Source organism: Micromys minutus (genome assembly GCF_963924665.1).
Source record: "Micromys minutus genome assembly, chromosome: 9".
NCBI lineage: Eukaryota > Metazoa > Chordata > Mammalia > Rodentia > Muridae > Micromys > Micromys minutus.
The window spans coordinates 9,537,927-9,557,611 of record NC_137978.1 but is presented as its reverse complement, the minus strand read 5'-3'; the positions used below and the strand labels follow the sequence as shown (position 1 = coordinate 9,557,611).

General features: G+C 36.9%; 1 protein-coding gene across 1 annotated transcript in view; it reads left to right on the top strand.

The window, feature by feature from the left end:
- The window catches only part of HOOK1 (hook microtubule tethering protein 1), a gene marked incomplete at its 5' end in the record, with an annotated part of 45,421 nt that extends 26,130 nt beyond the window's left edge, over window positions 1–19,291 (top strand). The window contains 14 exons of the mRNA XM_080921041.1: window positions 358–524; window positions 1,635–1,775; window positions 2,674–2,875; window positions 3,467–3,577; window positions 8,234–8,321; window positions 8,404–8,464; window positions 10,241–10,381; window positions 11,783–11,876; window positions 13,322–13,356; window positions 13,883–13,965; window positions 14,493–14,593; window positions 16,466–16,567; window positions 18,259–18,327; window positions 18,832–19,291. Coding sequence (XP_080777167.1) covers window positions 358–524; window positions 1,635–1,775; window positions 2,674–2,875; window positions 3,467–3,577; window positions 8,234–8,321; window positions 8,404–8,464; window positions 10,241–10,381; window positions 11,783–11,876; window positions 13,322–13,356; window positions 13,883–13,965; window positions 14,493–14,593; window positions 16,466–16,567; window positions 18,259–18,327; window positions 18,832–18,999 — 1,563 coding nt within the window. The 3' untranslated portion in view covers window positions 19,000–19,291. The remainder of the gene's footprint in view (window positions 1–357; window positions 525–1,634; window positions 1,776–2,673; window positions 2,876–3,466; window positions 3,578–8,233; window positions 8,322–8,403; window positions 8,465–10,240; window positions 10,382–11,782; window positions 11,877–13,321; window positions 13,357–13,882; window positions 13,966–14,492; window positions 14,594–16,465; window positions 16,568–18,258; window positions 18,328–18,831) is intronic.
- Between the last annotated feature and the right edge of the window lie 394 nt (window positions 19,292–19,685).

Genomic DNA, 19,685 nt, shown 5'->3' with positions numbered 1-19,685 from the left:
ACACCTGTACATACTGTAATGCCCATCCACAGTATATTTGTGTGAGCGTATATAGCACAAATATGTATACATATGTATTTTCCTTCTATGATCCTAAAATGAAAGCTTAGGTTGAAAAAATAATCACATTCTAAAAATTAGCTCAGATCTCAAATTGTATCTTTACTCTAAATTTAGATTTAGGAACATTGATTTGATTTCCCTTGTTAGATTTAAAACTGCTATAATCAGAATCTTAGTGTTGGAAGAATCCGTTAAATAATCTTACGTGTCAGTCAGAGTGTTCATTCCTCAGTCAGTTAGAATACAGATCTCCCTCCTCGGTGGTGGGCTTTGCTATTAATGTCTGTCTCTCAGGTAGCTGCACTTCAGGATGAGAAGAACTCACTGGTCTCTGAGAATGAGATGATGAACGAGAAGCTGGACCAGTTGGACGGCTCTTTTGAGGATCCAAACACAATGGTTGCAAAGAAGTATTTTCACGTACAGCTACAACTAGAACAATTACAAGAAGAAAACTATAGGTAGTATTTTTAGTTGAGTTTTATTAAATTAATATCTAAAGCATCATAAACATAAAAAGCTGATGATTGGGAATCATACACATTTAGGACATCGAATAACGCACGTCTAACAAATATACCAAATGTCGGTTGTGCCTTCCTCACAGGTTCAATCAGGTTAAGCAGGTAGGATATGTACATCAAAATAAAGGTATTCAGAGGTATAAGCCAGATGTAGTCTCAGAGGCAGTAAGAGTTCAGGGGAGGGGTCCTGAGGTCTTGGGGAGAGTGCCTCAAAAGAAGTAAATTCTAAATAAAAGAATGCATATCTTAAGATAAAAAGATGCTTTTCACTCTAACATTTTGCTCTTTGAAATAAACATCCAAAGCTCTTATTTTTAGTAAACTTGAGTTGTTTCTGATGCGTTCACTCCTGGGCCTTGTGCCAGTAGGTACTCAAATTTTTAGTGAAATGCGGATTCTTTAGCCCCTTTAAGCTTCAGCACATGTTTCCTAAAGACAGCAAAACACAGCATAAGGATGATAATTTGGAAGTTTTTCATTGACACAGTATTCTTATCTGATTTTCAAAATCAATTGTCTCAATTTATTTCTGTCTCAGTTCTTCCCTATCAAAATTAATTGGAGCGTGTTTTGCTGTTTTGTGTTCGGTGGATGCTGAGTCTGGCCTGTTGCTCTCACTTAATTTTGATGCTCTGCTCTCCTAGATTTGGCCGAGTCGACTATTGGATCTTGTAAATGTCATGTTTTTAGTGCTTTCTTTCTGACACAGCAATATGCCTTAGACTAATTGTCCTTAATTTGTCATTCTTCTGAGATTTAATATTTACCTCTGTACAAGTTGTGCATTTTAAATAATAATTATTATCTATGCATTTTTCTTGATCTCTGCCAATTCAAATTTGTTAAGAACTGACACAGAGGTAAAATGTAAACCCAGAGCACCATTTACCTTCCAATTGTTTCAGTATTAACAGCCATGAGTTACCTTTTTCTTTTCTTTTTTCCTCTTCTGAAGGTGGGATTTATCTATATCAAACCAACTTCATATCAGTTTGATGACAAAGGATGGAAACTATATTCAATATTATTTGCTTTCCTTCTTTTAAGGCTTGAAGCTGCAAAAGATGATTACCGTGTTCACTGCGAGGAACTTGAAAAGCAGCTGATTGAATTTCAGCACAGGAACGATGAACTGACAAGCCTTGCTGAAGAGACCAGAGCCCTAAAAGACGAGATAGATGTTCTTAGGTACGGCTTGTTTGGGTCATTGTGTTACTTCCAAGTTACTGTTTAAATAACTTAAGTGATTTGCAGGCTTACCAGAGCTCTTAATATCCCTGTGTATTGATTAGTGATCACTTTATTTGAGACTTCTGGTCACCTTCTGTGCTCATTAATTAGAGCTGCAGTTTAAAGATACAATGTTTAGTTCTTGATAGGACAGTTTCAGATCAGAATCTATAAACCCAAAATGATATTTTCTTAGAATTTTGTAAATGATACATTATCACATTTTGGGAAATTAAGCATAAGGTAATAATTTATTATTTTTTTAGGATGGATTGTTAGTGAGATATAAAATGTATGCTTAGTGGATGTTTATGGTCTATTTGGGAGGACACCTTGTAGGAATTGGCTCTCCTCCCCCCAAGTGGGTTCTGTGACTTAACTCAGGCTTAGGGGGAGCACCTTCAGCCACTGGAACATCTTGCTAGGCCTCTGTTATTTTTTTATGTGACTTTTTTTCTGTTTTAAATGCACATTTGAAAAGAAATTACAGCTATTAATTTGTGATTAGATTTTTTTCACTTTTGCCCAGTAAATGTAGTTCCAAAGAAAAGCGCTTCACCAGACGCATTTATCAATTGAGTCAACTTTGTAAGCATATAGAACATGAAAAACTTTGTACCCGGTTTTCGTGGGAACTTCAGATAGCTGAGAATTGTTTAATCATGTATACAAAATTTTGATACATTGTGCTAAAAGTCTGCCAATTACTAAATTTGAAATATTTTAATATTTGATAGCTTTATAGCAAAAATAATGAACTTGAAATGGCTTTAAGCCTATGTCTTTGTTATTGTTCAGAAGATTCAGTTTAGGGCTGAAGAAAAAAAATGTGTGCATACATGTTTAATTATTGTAGGGCTACCTCAGACAAAGCAAATAAGCTGGAGTCAACAGTGGAGGTATATCGTCAGAAGCTACAAGATCTAAATGACCTCCGCAAGCAGGTGAAATCTTTACAGGAGACAAACATGATGTATATGCATAACACCGTGAGCCTGGAAGAAGAGCTCAAGAAGGCCAACGCAGCTCGAGCACAGCTAGAGACCTATAAGCGCCAGGTAAGCCGTCTGAGTAGCTCGCTGACGCAAGCACACGTTCAATGCTGTGGTTTCTTTTGCCATTTTCAGACTGATTTAGAAGTTAAGCATTGAGTGTAGTTTCGTGTGCTTCCGGTGAGTTTCCTCTTTCTACAGCCACAGGTTAAGGGATGGCTAAAGAGCCTGATGTCTCTGTGTCCTTTACCTTTTTACTGCCTTCTGAGCTCCTCAGGTTTTCCTGTTGAACTTTTATTGTTTGTTAGTGTTTTGTTATTTAGGCAAATGTCTGGACAGTGGTAGAGAATGTAGCTCTACCTTCAAATGCTCTGTTGTGCCATTTATTAAACAACCTAGAGAAATATTAAAATAAAGCCTACTTTTAAATATTGTTTAATTAAATATGTTAATACTGCTATTAATAAGTTAAATATATTAAAATAAAATTATGTTGAATTTTATGTAATTCCTATTTTAATGTTCTATTTTTCTAAATATTTAGAATTAGACATTAATATTAGAAATGTTATTTCCAATCGGACTTCTTATTTATTCAACTCTGAAAGTTTAGGAGTATCATGAACTATTTTCCTTTACTTTCTTTCCCACCCAAAGGTTCAGGACCTTCACACTAAGCTTTCCTCTGAATCCAAAAGGGCAGATACACTAGCCTTTGAAATGAAGAGGCTTGAAGAAAAACACGAAACTTTACTCAAGGAAAAAGAGGTAACTATAAATGTTTGGTGTGAAATGTGTCTTTTTTATTTTTTAAGTTTTGGATTAATCCTTAACCTAATCCTTAACCACTAACCTGACACCTAAACATATTTTCTTCCTAATGATTTTCTAGTTCCTTGTCCTAAGTTTTTAATCTGTCTTTTGTTGCTCTATCAGTACACAAAAGTATGGATGATTTTTTTTTCTTTTTGCCAATAATAATTAAGAGGCTCTTTTTCTTCAATGTGTAAATTTCTGTTTTGATGGAGGATCAGTTGACTACAAAGAACTGAGTTTATTCATGGCATTTGTGTTCTATTCCACCAGTCAGTTTGTCTACTTTCTTCCAGTGCTGTGGTTCTGGTGGCTGTGGCTCTGAGGTTTGATTTAATATCAAGTATCATAATGTTCTCATTGTTTGCTTGGTTCAGGATTGCTGTGGCTATTTAGGATCGCTTGTGCTTTCATAGAAATTCGAGCTTTTTCCCAGAGCGCACGCACGTGTGTGTGTGTGTGTGTGTGTGTGTGTGTGTGTGTGTGTGTGTGTGTGTGTGAAAATGTTACCATCATTCCTTCTGTGGAGTTTGCACTGAATATGAATAATTTTGGGTGGGTTACGCATTTCAGCAATATTTAATGACTCATAGACTATTAAAGGAGTATTAAAGTTGAGAAATTTAGTAAAGTTGTAGAACAAAATTAAAAGCTGTTTTATACACCAGTAGTTAGATTATTGCAAAGAAATCCTGAACAAACTCAATGACAATAGCTACAAAGTAAAATGCGTCGTACTAAAGCTTAACCAGGAGAGTCTAAGATTCCTGTGATGAAAGAGGGAAGACACTGGTGATAGGAATCAGTTGTGACGTAATGGAGTGGAAATTCCCATTTCTGCACACCCTTTACTCAGTCCACAGAGGGATATTGAAGCAGCAGTCTCAGTCTATTGTCTGAGAGCCTGTTTTCTAACTGGTGATTTTCAGCCAGCCCCTTTAAAGCAAGGACCATTCCGAGGCTTGTTAACATATATAAACATACCATGTATTGTACTTCTTTAAAAATATGCTGTTCCAGTGGTGCCGTTTGGCTATTTGCTTAACAGAATATCTGGCATATATGTAGACAACAAAGATGTATTTGAGCTTACCAGTTACTCTAGTTTTAGTTCATAATGGCTCCTTCTTTTGGCAGGCCTGTGGCAGGATTGGACATTATGAAAGCAGAGACATTTTAGAGGAATAGAGTTTTCGCCCAATGGTGGATGGTAGTAGAGAGAGGAGAGAAAAAGGGGGCGCACCAGAACAAGTGCTAAGTCTCCAATGATAATGGCCCCAGCAATCTGTTTCCTCCAACTAAGTTTCTTATTCTTCACCATCTAATACCATCATCTTGTGAATCTACCAAGGATTAATTAGCCCATTCATTGGTTCAGGGCTCTCATCTAATCATTTCTGAAGTACCACCCTTGCCATCCTCTTATTTATACTTTGCTAATATTCTAGATGGAGTTCAGTGCAGGTGAAAATTGAAGTCATACACAGTTTAATATACATCCACAGAACTGTGCCACTACTCCCATTCATTCTGTCAGTTTCAGCAGCTGTTTGTACAGATGTGCTGTCTCCGCATTTTCCTGGCTTGTCTAGAGCATGCAGTGACATGACTTACAGGTTTTATGATTATCTTGTTCAATGTCATTCATACTTTAGCTCAAGTTCTATGTGGTGTATGCTGCAGCCTGCCTTGCATTTGTCCTCTCAAGAGGGCAGCGGTGCGGGCATAGAATTGGAGATTTTCAGGAAACAAAACTTGGCTTTGGGAGACTGAGTTGCTTATGATTAATAATATTAATCTTACTTAATTCTTAGCTATGCTTTGGTCAGAAACTGCTGGATTCTGAAGATTAAAAGCTATTGTTTAGCAGAGGTGGATTAAGTAAAGCAACAATTGTTCTGGCCTTTTGTTCTTTTCTCCCTAAATCCTCTTACTGATCAGGAGTTCTGAGTTAGTTAGATCATTGAGAGCCAGAAAAAGATTGTTATGCATGTGTGCATAAAGAAAGAAAACTCTTAAACAGACAATGTTCACAGAAAAGCACACATTCACACACACACACACACACACACACACACACACACACACCCATTCTGGTGTAACCCAAGCATGTGTCTTATCAACTCCACAAGTTTCATGCATACTTACATATACACACCTATACTTAAATATGCATATATATTTCACACATACATAATTACTTTTTGGTGGATGGGGCAAAAGCAAATTTTATTGAACAAGTACCAATGCAGAAAAAACTCATTCATTCTGGATGAAAAATAATCTCCAACTTTTATTGTTCAGAGAAATAAAGAACTTCTTTTTATTGCTGAAAGTAAGGGGGAAAACCCTCATCCTCTTTATTGATGAAAGAAAGGAGAAAAAAAAACCCTCATTTCTTTATTGGTGAAAGAGAGCTTTTTCCTATCTATTGGTGACTTAAATAAGTCTTCATGAAAGAAAAAAAAGCCTCTCTTTATTGTTGTTATTACTACTTGTATCTTCTCAAGAGAATAGATTACATGGTTTTCAAGCATCTTTGTAGCCAAAAAAAGGTCCATTGCAGTTTGAAGACATTAATTCAAGTCAGTAAATCGAATAAGGAGTTTCAGCAGGAATGTTTACATGCATTTCCATTAAGACTTCCATTAGGTATCAAACTGAACGTTCATTATCTGTCACTAACTCCACACGTTCATTAAAAATGTAAAACTTAAGTCATGAGTTAGCATGTTTTTGTCAAGAGACAAATGATCTGCCCATGTCTTATTAGTTTTGAAGTTTTGTATAGATAAGTCCAGTCAATTGTACTTAAATTGTTCATCTCAGTCTAATGAGTTTTAGTCACCAGATAATGGTTTCACAGGTAGCCTAGAAGTTTTCCTGATCATAAATTTGTCCTGAGCCTGATTATTCTAATCTAATTACTCCCTGAAACATGAAGGTTTACAGAAGTCAAATTGTAGCTTAGAGGGCTCCAAATTACTCCTGATAGATTTAGGAATTATATAGAATCATAATTAGGAATTATATTAATTTGTCTACATAGCATTACTCCAAAAGAGTATATCTTCATTTATCTGCAGAAAATCTGCCCAATAGGGTGGGCTAATGCCTAGGACTTATTAGACTAATTTAATAATGACAGGAAAGACCTAACAATATCAAGATTCAATCCTGAGCTGAGTTTTTTGAAGGCCTTGCAGTTCAGTTTCTTGCCTATCGGAGCCATGCAAAATGATGGCCCCTGTCCAGGAAAGTCACCTGCGAGCCTTAGGCTCTCCTAGGTTGGTCTGGACAGGTGTACTGTTTGTCCTTGAATTGTGCTGATGCAGCCTGTTTTATTTGTCCAGTCATCAGTGTGTGGCCACTCTAGACTGTTACAAATACTGCTGCTGCTTTGTTCACATGTTTTCATGTGGGTGTTTTTTCATTTCTCTAGAACATACTAAGAAAGGTGACATAGTGAGATATAATAAGTGTATTTAATATTTGTTCTTGCCAGTATTTCTCTGTTGTTTTGGTTTATCTTAGCTATCCTACTGAATGTGAAATGGTATGTCAGTTTTTCCTTTGTTTCCATAATAAGGACATTGAACAAATATGTTTACTTTATGGCTGTTGGCCTATATAGTACTTATAGAAGGACCTTAAGATCCTTCCCATGTTTTATTTCAGTTGTTGGCTTTTATTATGTAAATATTTTGTAATGTATTCTGGATGTTTAGTGTAGTGACAATTTTGGAATTTTGGTTTCTTTAAAAACAAAAAATAGCGTAAGAATATGTTTTTGTTGTTTTAATCCCGGGTTTGGGAATATGGGGCTGTTCTAGATTGTCCACGGTGACTATGGTTTGCTTTGTGCTCTAGCAGTGACTTGATTTTACCACTGCAGATAGTTTCTGTGACTGTGAGACATTTGGAATTCTGGGGACTTTTCAGAGGGATATAAAATGCAGGAACCCCAAAAGTGAGGTTGTTTGTGCTCAGGAAATTTGGATGCAGCTTGTTAGTCATGTTCAGAGATGAAACAAAAGGGAAAAAGTTAGATCCAGGCATCTCTCTCCCTCCCCTCTACTCTTCTTTCTTTCCTATCTACTGTTAGGGCGAGAAATTGGATGGGGGAGATAAAGGGTGGGGAAAAGCCACAAACTTTATAGAGAAGCTACAGGTAAGTCTATAAAAATAACTGATTCAACAGATGTAATTGTCTTACTGCTGATGTCTCAGACGCTTATTGCTGAATAAGCTCACCCTTTCTAGTCCTTTCCGATTTCTGGCTGTCTAGCTTAACTCAGCTGTTCCTGCTCAAACTCCTGTCCGTGCTGAGGGATTCAATCTGGCTTCTCTCAGCTTCTCACTGAATTCCCTGCTTAGCTTCAAACTAACTAGCAATTTATTCAAATCTTGTGTTTCCCTCTTATTCTCTGGCTTCAACTGTCCCTGCTGATAGTAAACTGCATGAACTCACAAAGAACTCAACTTCTGTACTGCACATACACTCACACACACACACACACACACACACACACACACACACACACACAGAGAGAGTTGCTATCTACTGCTTGTTATGGGGTCATAACTGCTGATAAAATAATTCTTTTCTAGCGATTGATAGAACAGCGTGACACTCTGAAAGAGACAAACGAGGAGCTGCGGTGCTCAAAAGCACAGCAAGACCACCTAAACCAAGCTGGTGAGTTGGGTGGATTTAACTGCATTTTTCTAATGACTGACATATACTGAAAAATGCACACTAATTGATTTTCATTGCTTAGATGCATCTGCTACAAAAAGTTATGAAAATCTTGCTGCCGAGATCATGCCAGTGGAATACAGGTAAGTTTGTACAAATTGATAATTCACATCTGACAGTACAAGTGCCAGCTCATTTTCTATGTCCTTTTTTATGTTTGTGTATCTTTAAGCTTTACTAAAAGTTTAATTATTTAATAAAAGTTTATTACTATAGAACTGAAAACAGCTTTATTTTTTATACCAGCAATTTAAACTATCAGAAATTAAATTTTATAAACTGACAGTAACAGTTTAGTTTTTAAGACAGTCTGTATTGCATTGAAACTAATTTTTAATTTTTTTTAATTTTGAAAAACTTTTACTGTATGACATTCAAAACCATGTGAGTAAAATAGAAAAGTTTTCAGTGGCAGTGGGAAAAGTAAGCAAAATGTAAATGTAGGTAACCCTCCGTCCATCCCTCACACTGGCTGTGTTTATAGTGAATTAGGCATTTAACCCATCCACTTGTAAATTATTTCCCTGGCTTTAACAAGAATCAGGATTTATTTATTAAAACTCATATTATCCCTTGTTTAGTTTTATTAAAATATCATTCATCCACTTAAAAATACAGTTTCCTGTTTTTTACTGCATTCAGAGTTGTCACTGTCACATTGTGACCATCACTGTTACTATCTGATTTTAGAATGGTTGTTACTGCACCCACAAGCCATACATCCAGTAGCAGCTGTTACCCATCCCACAGCACATTGTTATATATGTAGTTCTAAGTAAACATAAAATCATTCTACCCCCTGAAAATATCCTTAGTGTATTTATCCCCTTCCCTTTCACTGCCTGTATGTTTATCTGACTCTCAGTACTGTGCTGTTCTATTCCTCCCAACTTACTTCCCGGCCCATGTGCTCCCATTTACTCCTTCATAGCACCTCTCGAGAGTTTGTATCTTCCGTGGTCCCTTTTCTTTCCCGGTTTCTGTGATTACTCCAGATTGATGCTCACTCCTGGAGAGTCGGAGCTGGGAACTACGAATCAGAGAAATGGAGCATTTGTGTTTCTTGATCTGAGTTACCTCACTATTTTTCTCCTTGTAACTCTTTACCTGCTAATTTTATTGTCCCATTTTTCTTTACAACCAAATAGTTTCATAAAGTTAAAAATAAACCATTTCTTGGCGTATGTTCAAAGGACTATCACAATAGCTAAGAAATGAAAACCACAGAATGTCCTTTAATTGATAGGTGGATCATGAAAATGTGATACATATCCACAAAGATTTTTCTTAGACAGTAGACTAATGATCATAATATGTAAAGTTTTAGGCAAACTTTTTTTCTTAATTTAGTTGTTTTGATTATATTAGTTTTCTTAAGAATATATACTACATTTTCCAAGTTGCTAAAATTTAAAAGTGAAGTCATGTTGTCTAGGGACTTGCATAACTATTTAATGTTTTAACTCATAGTCATAACCTTTAACAATTTTCTTTTGAGGTATGACCTTGCAGGACACATAATTTTTCTTTAAAACTTTCAGAAGTTTTGATCATATTTTAAAATTAGAGTTATTGAGTAGATACAAATTCCATTAAAATAATATGGTGGTCCCAGTGAGATAGCTTAGTGGATTAATGTGCTTGCTGCCAACCCTGTCTTCCTGTGGTATTTCTGGACCCACATGGGGAAGGAGCAAACTGACTTCACAAGTTTCTTTACATGGATACCCTAGAACATATATGCATATACACATATATGTACTTAGGCATACAAATAAATAAATGTAGCAATAATTTGAATACATTATAGTGGATTTTATTTTTAACAACTGAAAAACAAAATTGCTTTTAAATATTAGAGAGGTGTTCATTCGACTCCAGCATGAAAACAAAATGCTTCGCCTGCAGCAAGAAGGGACAGAGAATGAACGCATCGAGCAGCTGCAGGAGCAACTGGAGCAGAAACACCGCAAGATGAATGAGCTGGAAACTGAGCAAAGGTAACTTGTCTTTGGATGACATGTGACCCCATTACTTCAAAGTGGGATACAGTACTGCGGTCTGAATACATAACCAAACATGTTTCACACCTTTGTATTCAGGAAAGAAGTCAAGGAATTTAGTCGAGTGATACTGTCATAAAACATGAGTGATATGTTCATGTAATAGTCTAGTTAGCCAGGCGACTTATTCCTGAATTTCACTAAATATCCTTACAACTTACAGCGACTACAGTGGGTGTATAGATAGGACATGGATTGTATAGTCAAATCTTTAAAATTCTTACACTGAAGTTCATGCCATTTCAGTAATATTATATGAAACAAAAACGAACACAGACCAAAACTTAAATTTTTAAATAGAATAAAATGGTTTACTGAGATTTATATTGGTGAGATAAATGTTCTCAAAAAATTCACTTCTATTTTAATAATTTTGGTCATTCTACAATCTTGGGCACGGCAATGGCATACTAGTTATAAACTGTTACAGAAGAGGAACAGTGCAATATGTAAACACAGACAATGTTCCACTTCTGCTTCAGTGTCTTAAAGTCAGACTGTTCAACTAGCCACAGGAACAATCCACATAATGTAGCCACCAATAGCCCCTACTAAAATGCTTAAGACTTGTAAAATCATAAACAATACCCACACCTGGCTTTTATGAACTTTCTGTCAGAATCTTCCATAATACCCTTCCTTCTATGCTCCAGACATTAGAAGCTGAAGCCCAGGGTTCCTACATGGCAAGCAAGCAAGCAAGCATTCTACTGAGCCACCTCTCCACCCTCATAAGTAACGGTTACATACAAGCACTTTGGGGCACCATATCAGTTAAATCCTCACTTGGAGTTAGTAACTATGATTATACTTTTTCATAAAATATATGGAGGTCAAGATTGAGGTTCAGAAACTTACTGAAGTTAGTTAGCTTATAAACTCACATTGAAAAGCATCTGTTGATCTGACTGCTGAGTGTCTCTAACTTAGCTCATCATAGGATACTCAGTATAGAGACAGCTGTAGCTGGACAGTTTGCTTATCCAGCTGTTGCCAGATCTTAAAAGAAACCATCAGAGTTTCAGACCCTTGAACTTTTTTTTCTGTGAGGGAAATAGAGACTTGACTATTACTGTGTTGCTAATCCTGTAAATGGTAGGTTTCAGCTTTTAGCAAACTGATAAGGAATGAAAACCATATGACTACATTCAGCATGTACACATTTATGCTTTAAGAGAAGAGTCACATCCTATCCTAGCTGCTGTGCTTGTCACAGATAATCACCATGTACAGCTTTTCTGTTGGCATTTCCATCAAATGCATGAATGCACTTTTATAACTCCATAACTTCTTGGACTGTAAATATGAGTAGATAAACACCAACTCATGTCACAATAGGTTGAGCAAAGAGCGCATTGGAGAACTACAGCAGCAAATTGAGGACCTCCAGAAGTCATTACAAGAACAGGGCTCTAAGTCTGAAGGTGAAAGTGTAAGTAACCAAGTCCACGACTTGTACTCGAATTCATCTGCATTTGAAATGCTACCCTTCTCTTTAAGGGTGCCTTCAGATACCGTATATATCTGCATAGCAGATGCATTGACTTGTCAACTTGACTTACAATAGATTATTCATTAGTATCATAAGATGATTTCTATCTGTGCTGCTCAGCATCAATATTTAAATCCTAAGTCTTGGCTTAAAACAGTGGTACACTTTGAGACCTAATGGATCTGCTGGGATTTCACCAAGGTTGGACTGAAATAAAGCAAAAACGAGAGAAAGAACCTTTCTCATAGGAAAATGAGAACGCAACAAGTGATTAGGTCGTTGAAACAATCATAACATGTGTGAAGGCCATTAAGGCCGTTTGAAGACAGCACTCTTCTGTTGTTTCCCTCTCACACCATCCTGGAGCCTTTCCGATAATGTGGGCTAAGATAAGAAAACTGGAAAAGAGGTAGATTCAATATAAATTTTGACATATCTAGCAGTTTTATCATACTTTACCTGTATATGTGTGGGAGAAAAGACTTGAGAGAGATGTAAGTGGTTGATGAAGAGGAAAGTTAGATAGATCTGGATGAGTTAGCACATACCAGTTGATAGAAGTACTGGTGGGGAGGAAGCTCCAAAGTTAGGAGAGATAGAAAGTCAAACTGAAAGGGCTGCATTTCCTTTCTGTCTTTTGCATATTTTATATGGTTTTCTCTTTCTTCCCTGGGGACTTGGAACATAGAAGTCATCTCATGCATGGCAGCATCTCATATGCGCATATATACGGTATTGTACCTCTTTAATACAGATAACGCTAAGCCTCACTGGGGAACACTAAGATGGCACCTGCTTAGGGGAATGCAGTGTCTAATTTATTAATGTCCACATTATCAGGCTGTGTCTTTTAAACCTTTCAGGTGTGTAGTAGATGCAGAGCTGCTGTCACACTTTAATGCTACTTTTAAAAGAGGGAACTTGCTGTTTTAAACTTTTTGACGAAAACCCAGTTGTCTTATGTTAATGTTGATATTAAAGTCATTCAATTACAGTAGTAGTTGTATAATATAACTATTAAAATCTGTAGTTTTCAATAGTTGTTATCTAGATACTGAAATGTTTGATACTCCTCAATATATCACATTCAGCTTGGATTTGCTATTTTTCTTCCAGTTCAACTTTAATTTTTACTGTGTTCAAAATGTGCAGAATTTTTCCTTGTTCCTGTTTTTTACTTCATTACCCATTCTTGTTTCCTTTCCTTTTTGATAAAGAAATTATACCTAAAATTTTAGGTTTTAGAAACTGTGCTGTTACAAGTACATGTTTTGAAGACTATTTTTACATAATACACCTTTAAAAGAGGTGCAGAGACTTAGATGTTTGTGCAGTTTACCCTTTGCAAGTGAGTCATCTTAACAGCAACTATTTTAATTTTATAGTCCAGCAAATTAAAGCAGAAGTTGGAAGCTCATATGTAAGTAAAACTGATGTTTCATTTCAAAGGGGAAGGGTTGTAGAAGTTTCTGGAGCATGTTCTTTTCTGACTTGGTGAATGAATGCCTAGGCCCTGCCTGATGTTACCAGACTACTCACCACTGCTACTAAAAGAACAAGAAGGCATGTTCAACTGCTCATGCCTGGCAGCCAGCCCAATGCCTGTAGTTTTAAGCAGCTAATATCATCCGACATGTTTAACCAAGCAAACATTACCACCTTGCTTATATGGCTGCTAATTCTATCTATAGAGCACTCCTTTCTCTTGCATAGAAAGTGGAGGTGCTCAGGGAAAAGGCAACAGTTTTGGAATGCTCTGTGTATCAGCTGCATTAACACCCTCACAGCAGGCAATGTAGTTGGGCAAGTATGTTCCCTTTTTACCTGTGGCAAACTAAGGACCAGGCAGATTCTTACCCCAAGTCCAAAAATTTATGTGGTGAGGACCAGTTTTCATCCTCAAGTCTGTTTTTGACACCAAGCTCCATGCTCTCTCTACTACTCAGGGAAAAACTAACAGAAGTACATGAGGAATTACAGAAGAAACAGGAGCTCATTGAAGACCTTCAGCCAGATATAAGTCAGAATGGTAAGTGTTCATTAAAATTTGGATCAGCCTTCTCAGGATCTGCCCCTTCTGATGAAGAAGATAAGAATAGATCTGCCTTTACATAGTGTGTAGTTGTGCACATTGCATAAGAACCATGCTATTTTTTAATGCTCAGTTTATTTGCATATGGTATAAATCAAAAACCAATCTAATATGATGAACTGATTGATATAAAGGAGTATCAAACATTCTATATGCTAGTCAAGTTAATCCTACAAAATTGGAAGACCATGATTTCAGGATAGATTAAAATAAACTTCAAGTCAGGCGGTGTTTAATTTCTTTCATGTGAACAGTATGCTTCGTCTCTGATGCTAGCTAAAAAGAACGGAAGTAGCTAGCTTATAGCAAATGACTGAGGGTATATTACTTGTAGTTCACAAGTTTTTGATAAGTAGAAGCTGTCTTACCAGCCATTAGAAAATAAATTTGATAAATACATGTTTTGTGTGCAAATCAAGTGTTTTAATAGGTAATGATTGATTTAATTTTATTTTTACAAATAGCCCAAAAGATCAGTGAACTTGAAGCGGCTCTTCAGAAGAAAGATGAAGACATGAAAGCCATGGAGGAGAGATACAAAATGTACTTAGAAAAAGCCAGGAATGTGAGTGAGGCCCTCGCTCGGCTGCTCCCTGTGCCCATGCTCTCGACCTCAGTTCCTGAGCGCACTGCTGCTCAGTGTTGAACAGTCACATTGCTGATCCCTGCCTTGCCTGTGAGGTTCTGGCATTTTCTGTGTGACTCCTGCATACTCACTCACATCCTAACATAGTGTCAGTGTCAGGTAAAGATGACCTTAGGGACAGCTTGAACATCGCTTGAAAGTGGCTGCTGTAATAGGAAGTCTTTTACTTCAGAACAGTGAGCCTAAACTTTTGTGCTAGTGTTTGTCCAAACAATGTGTATGGAATGCACAGGGAAAGTGCATGTCTGAAGAAATATGTTATTTTTTCAAGTTCTAACTCACATGTCCCAACTTTCTTCTACAAAATGTTGCTTGTATTTACAAAACAGAAGCTCTCACCATGTTTGAGCACTCTTGCATTGCATGGCAGAAACATGTTTTATATTTCTTATTTTTTGATATATGTTGAAGTATCTTAGGGTTGCAGAAGTCTGTCTCATTTCTGAAGCCCAGCATTACACATTTTGTTAATTAGGGGCTGGACTTGCAGCTGTATTAGTAACCCATCTTAGTCTCCATCTTTTCGTTCTGATTCTTGGTCTGCGTTTGTCCAGAACAAGGAGACTTGACTGGATAATCTTTGATAATTTTACTAGAATGTTAGCAAAATGAACAAACTCATTTACTTTTGGGGGCATCTCTTAGAATGTATCTAGTTGGCTTTATTTTACACTTCAGAGACTTAAACTCTAGCTTGATGACCAGACTAAAGTCTTTCTTTCCTTATTATATACTTTAACTCAGTTATCTGTTAAAACACATTTTCACAGTCAATCTTTATCTTCATATATTTTCTCAGAATGTTAATACATTCTTTTTTATTTAATAAATTAAGAGATTTCATGGCCGCGCAACTTTAAAATAATGGTAATATAGTTATTTGTTTCAACATTTAAATTCCATTTATTTACCAGTTAAGATGTCAAGATGAGCTGTAGCAAAAGTTGAACCCCAATTCTCAAAGCTTCACACGTTGGGAATTTCGTTCTTATTGCTTTCTTAGTTGTTGCTTATCTAGTCATAAGTAGGAGGGTCTCTGCAATAGTCATTCAGGTTTCAACTTTGGAGCCTGAGGTTTATTTGAGGTTGTCAAAGTACTAGATGAGGAGAAACGATATAAATTGCTGAGGAAATATGTAACAGGTCAAGCCTGCAAACAGCAAAACGCAGTGGCAGAGCTCACACATACAGCAACACCAAACATGGGAGAAGACAAGAAAATGTAACATAGGTATACTTCAGAAGTCAAAAGCAAATAGAGTTGATAAGCCTGCAGGACATGGTTTGATTTCCAGCACCCTTCTGGTAGCTTCCAACCATATGCACTTCCAGTTCTTGGAATCAGATGACGTCTTCTGGTCACCTGTGTATGCACAAAGCATACATAGGTGCATATATGTATATGTAAGCAGATGCCTAGAGATGAGGTCAAGAAGGTAGTGAAAGCCCTTTATTCAGAGTTACCTTTTATTTGGAGTAAAGTGGAAAACAACAGGCTTCTGAGCAGAGGTATGGCACGATCTGACTTAAGTTGTTATGTGATCATGACCAGGTCACCTTGAAAAATAACACTCAGACAAAATAAAGGTAATAAATCTAATTCTAAACAGCTAAACAATCAAACATCAGTGCTCGAAGTTTAAGTAAGAGAAAGACTAAGTAGCTGTCATTGAAGATGTAAAAGAGGAATTTGGTTTGGTTGTAAACAATAATTTGTTATAATTTTTATAAAGCTTGTTTTTATGTTGTTGATGCTTATAAAGTCAAAATGGACTTTTTTTCTTTCCATAGGTAATAAAAACTTTAGATCCCAAATTAAATCCAGCATCAGCAGAAATAATGTTACTCAGAAAGCAGCTGGCGGAGAAGGAAAGAAGAATTGAGATTCTAGAGGTAACGCCTCCACATACACTCAGCTCCTCACCCCTCCACGGAGTCCTGGGAATTAACCTGTGTCATATTGCCATTCATAAAACCTTTGTTCAGCATGGTGTGATCCTCATAACTGGTTCTAAGCTTATTTTCTTATATAATTTTTATACTAGTATTTATTTCATTTTAATAAATAAAGGTAGATATGGTATTGTACAGTTTTAAGTAAAATTCCTTAACTGATTTTCTAGTTTCTATGGTAAAATGTTTTACAGGACTACTATTTTCAAGAGTTGCTGCTGGTTTTGAAGTGGATACATACTCCTTTAGAGGGGATGCTGAACTGTGTTCTCTGGCCTCCCCCATGAACTGTGATTGGCTTCTTCTCACATAAGTAGAAGAGTCTGTTCTCACCCTTTACCTTGTATGATTTCTCACCAAGTCATTGTGAGCTGTAATGGAATTATTTTCACTCAAAACTTTTAACATATTCTCTTTCCTGAATTCAGAATATATATACCAGGATGATGTGTGCCTGCTATCCGCATTTGTCCAGAAAATATGTATGGAATGCTCAGGGAAAGTGCATGTCTGAAGAAATGTGTTATTTTTTTCCAAGTTCTAACTCAAATATCCAACTTTCTTCTACAAAATGATGCTTCTATTTCCAAACAGAAGCTCTCACCATGTTTGAGCACTCTTGCAATTGCATGGCAGAAACATGTTTTATATTTCTTATTTTTTGATATATGTTGAAGTATCTTAGGGTTGCAGAAGTCTGTCTCATTTCTGAAGCCCAGCATTACATATTTTGTAAATTAGAGGCTGGACTTGCAGCTGTATTAGTAACCCATCTTAGTCTTCATCTTTTCGTTCTGATTCTTGGTCTACATTTGTCCGAAACAAGAATTGACTGGATAATTTTGAATTCTTAGTTTTCCATGTGTGTTGACCATTCACTTTACAGAGGAAGCCAGTGTTCACCATTGCTCATATTCAAAGTATATTCTAAAACAGCAATGGCAAAGCGGTGCCACTCACTAGAGGATTCTGAAGGGAAAGCCTTGATTAACTCAAAGCATATGGGTGCTTAATTTTTGGTCACTCATCCCTTGTGCATCGGAAAAAGAGAAGTTGAGTTGCAGGGGCTGTTGTCCAGGTGTTGGGCCTGCATTCTCTGTCCTGTATATTTTTATGTGTGTCATCAGAATTGTAGAACTGACTGACTGGGATTAGAATAATCAAAGTACATCAGTTTGTACAGTGGTGCATAGAGAGTCTGGTAAATATGCTGCCAAGAAGAAATGGGAAAAGTTGTACTGAGGAGCTTAGCAGTTTGTTTGCTGTGTCTTTTCTCTTTAGTTTTGACTCCTTAGATACAGCGCCATGTTGATATTTCAGCTAGTTGCTTTTGTCTCAAGTCATGAGAATTATTAGCACAGGAATTGATCACAAAGGGTGTGTTGTATATGTGTTTACGTGGCTATTTCTGAGTAACATTTCTAAAATGAAGATTATTCACATTCTTTTCCTTCCCAAAAGATGTTCTGGTTGTGTTCTGCCTAATTCACTCCTTTAGTAATTTATGTACCTTATAAATGCATGTTTTTCTCTTCTCCCAGGAGTGAGATAGTATGGAATTTACTTTGCTTTCAGTAATTTGGGGAAACTATTGGTATCTTAATTGTCTTAATCATTATTTTCTATTGCAGAGTGAATGTAAAGTAGCAAAATTCAGGGATTATGAGGAAAAACTCATTGTTTCTGCCTGGTATAACAAGGTGTGTTGATTTTCAGTGGTGAGTGAGTTTAAGCCCTGTTGATCACTTCCTTGACCAGAGTAATAGAAGGAAATATGTTTCATTTCAGTACAATACAGTTGTGTTATATCTACAAGAGTAATGCCCTCTCTCATCAGAAAGTCAGTAGACCAAGCTAGAGTCCTTTGTTCAGGTAGCCTTACACCCACCTGCACCTTGCAGATGTGTTCATCTAGGCTCTTCTGTATGATGAGTTGGGTAGGACAGTGATGGTTCTAACACACACATAAACGCTTTTGTTAGAAGTACACTTAGTTCTGGCATGCTGCTTGTGGCTGCTTTTTTGAATGATGTAAAAGTTAGTGGGTTAAAAGAGAGACAATGAATTTTGTGCCCTTTTCCTAGTGTTGGCTTTTGAGTCCTTCATTTTTTTTCTCAGCCAAAGCAGGAAACTATTAGCCCGCTAGAACTGCTGTAATAATTACATTACATTTTAGCGTGTTATTTATCTGTTTCTTCATTCAGAGCCTGGCGTTTCAGAAACTGGGCATGGAGTCTCGGCTGGTGAGTGGTGCTAGTGCTTGCAAAGACAGTGCTGTGGCCGCTCCTGCACGCTCCTTCTTAGCACAGCAGCGGCACATCACCAGCACCCGAAGAAACCTCTCTGTGAAAGTCCCAGCTGCGTCTGACTAGTCTGCAAAGCAAACACAACAGAAGTGCCTCAGAATATCTGTACCCCAAGAAACTACCAGATAGAAAACAAAGGTTAAGATGCTTGGTAGCAGCTAGTTTTGTTTTGGTTTCACTTTGAGACAGGGTCTCACAACCCCAAGCTGGCATAGAATTGACAGTGTATTCGAGGGTGACCTTGAGCATCTGTCTGACCAGTCCTTCCTGCAGTTCTTTTCACACTGGGATTAAGAGACAGTAGTTCTAGACTACCATATCAGAGTTCAAAATCAGATGCTCTACTAAGTGAGCTACATTCCCAACATCAGCATCAACTGTATTTAAATCAAAATATATCAAATTAACATTTTCAGCTTACTTAGAAAACAAAATACAGAATCAGCTCTGTAGGGCAACAAGTTTGAGTTGTTGCAAGTGTGATGAAGCGAATGCTTGTCTTGAAATGGCATCCTGTGGGAAAGCAAATGCATATCCTAACTTTGTTTGTAGTTGTGACAGCAAGTCAGTTAATTTGTAAAAAGTAACCAGTAGTTTGTTATTTAATATCTAGATTCTACTTCATGGAAAACAGTTTCCAGTTAGACATTTGGAGAAAAACTACCTTAGCCTGGTGTGTTCAGTTTCCTCTATTTGCTAATTCTGCCCTCTAGAGGATGCGTCAGTGTGCTGTGGAAGCTGTAATACTTGGG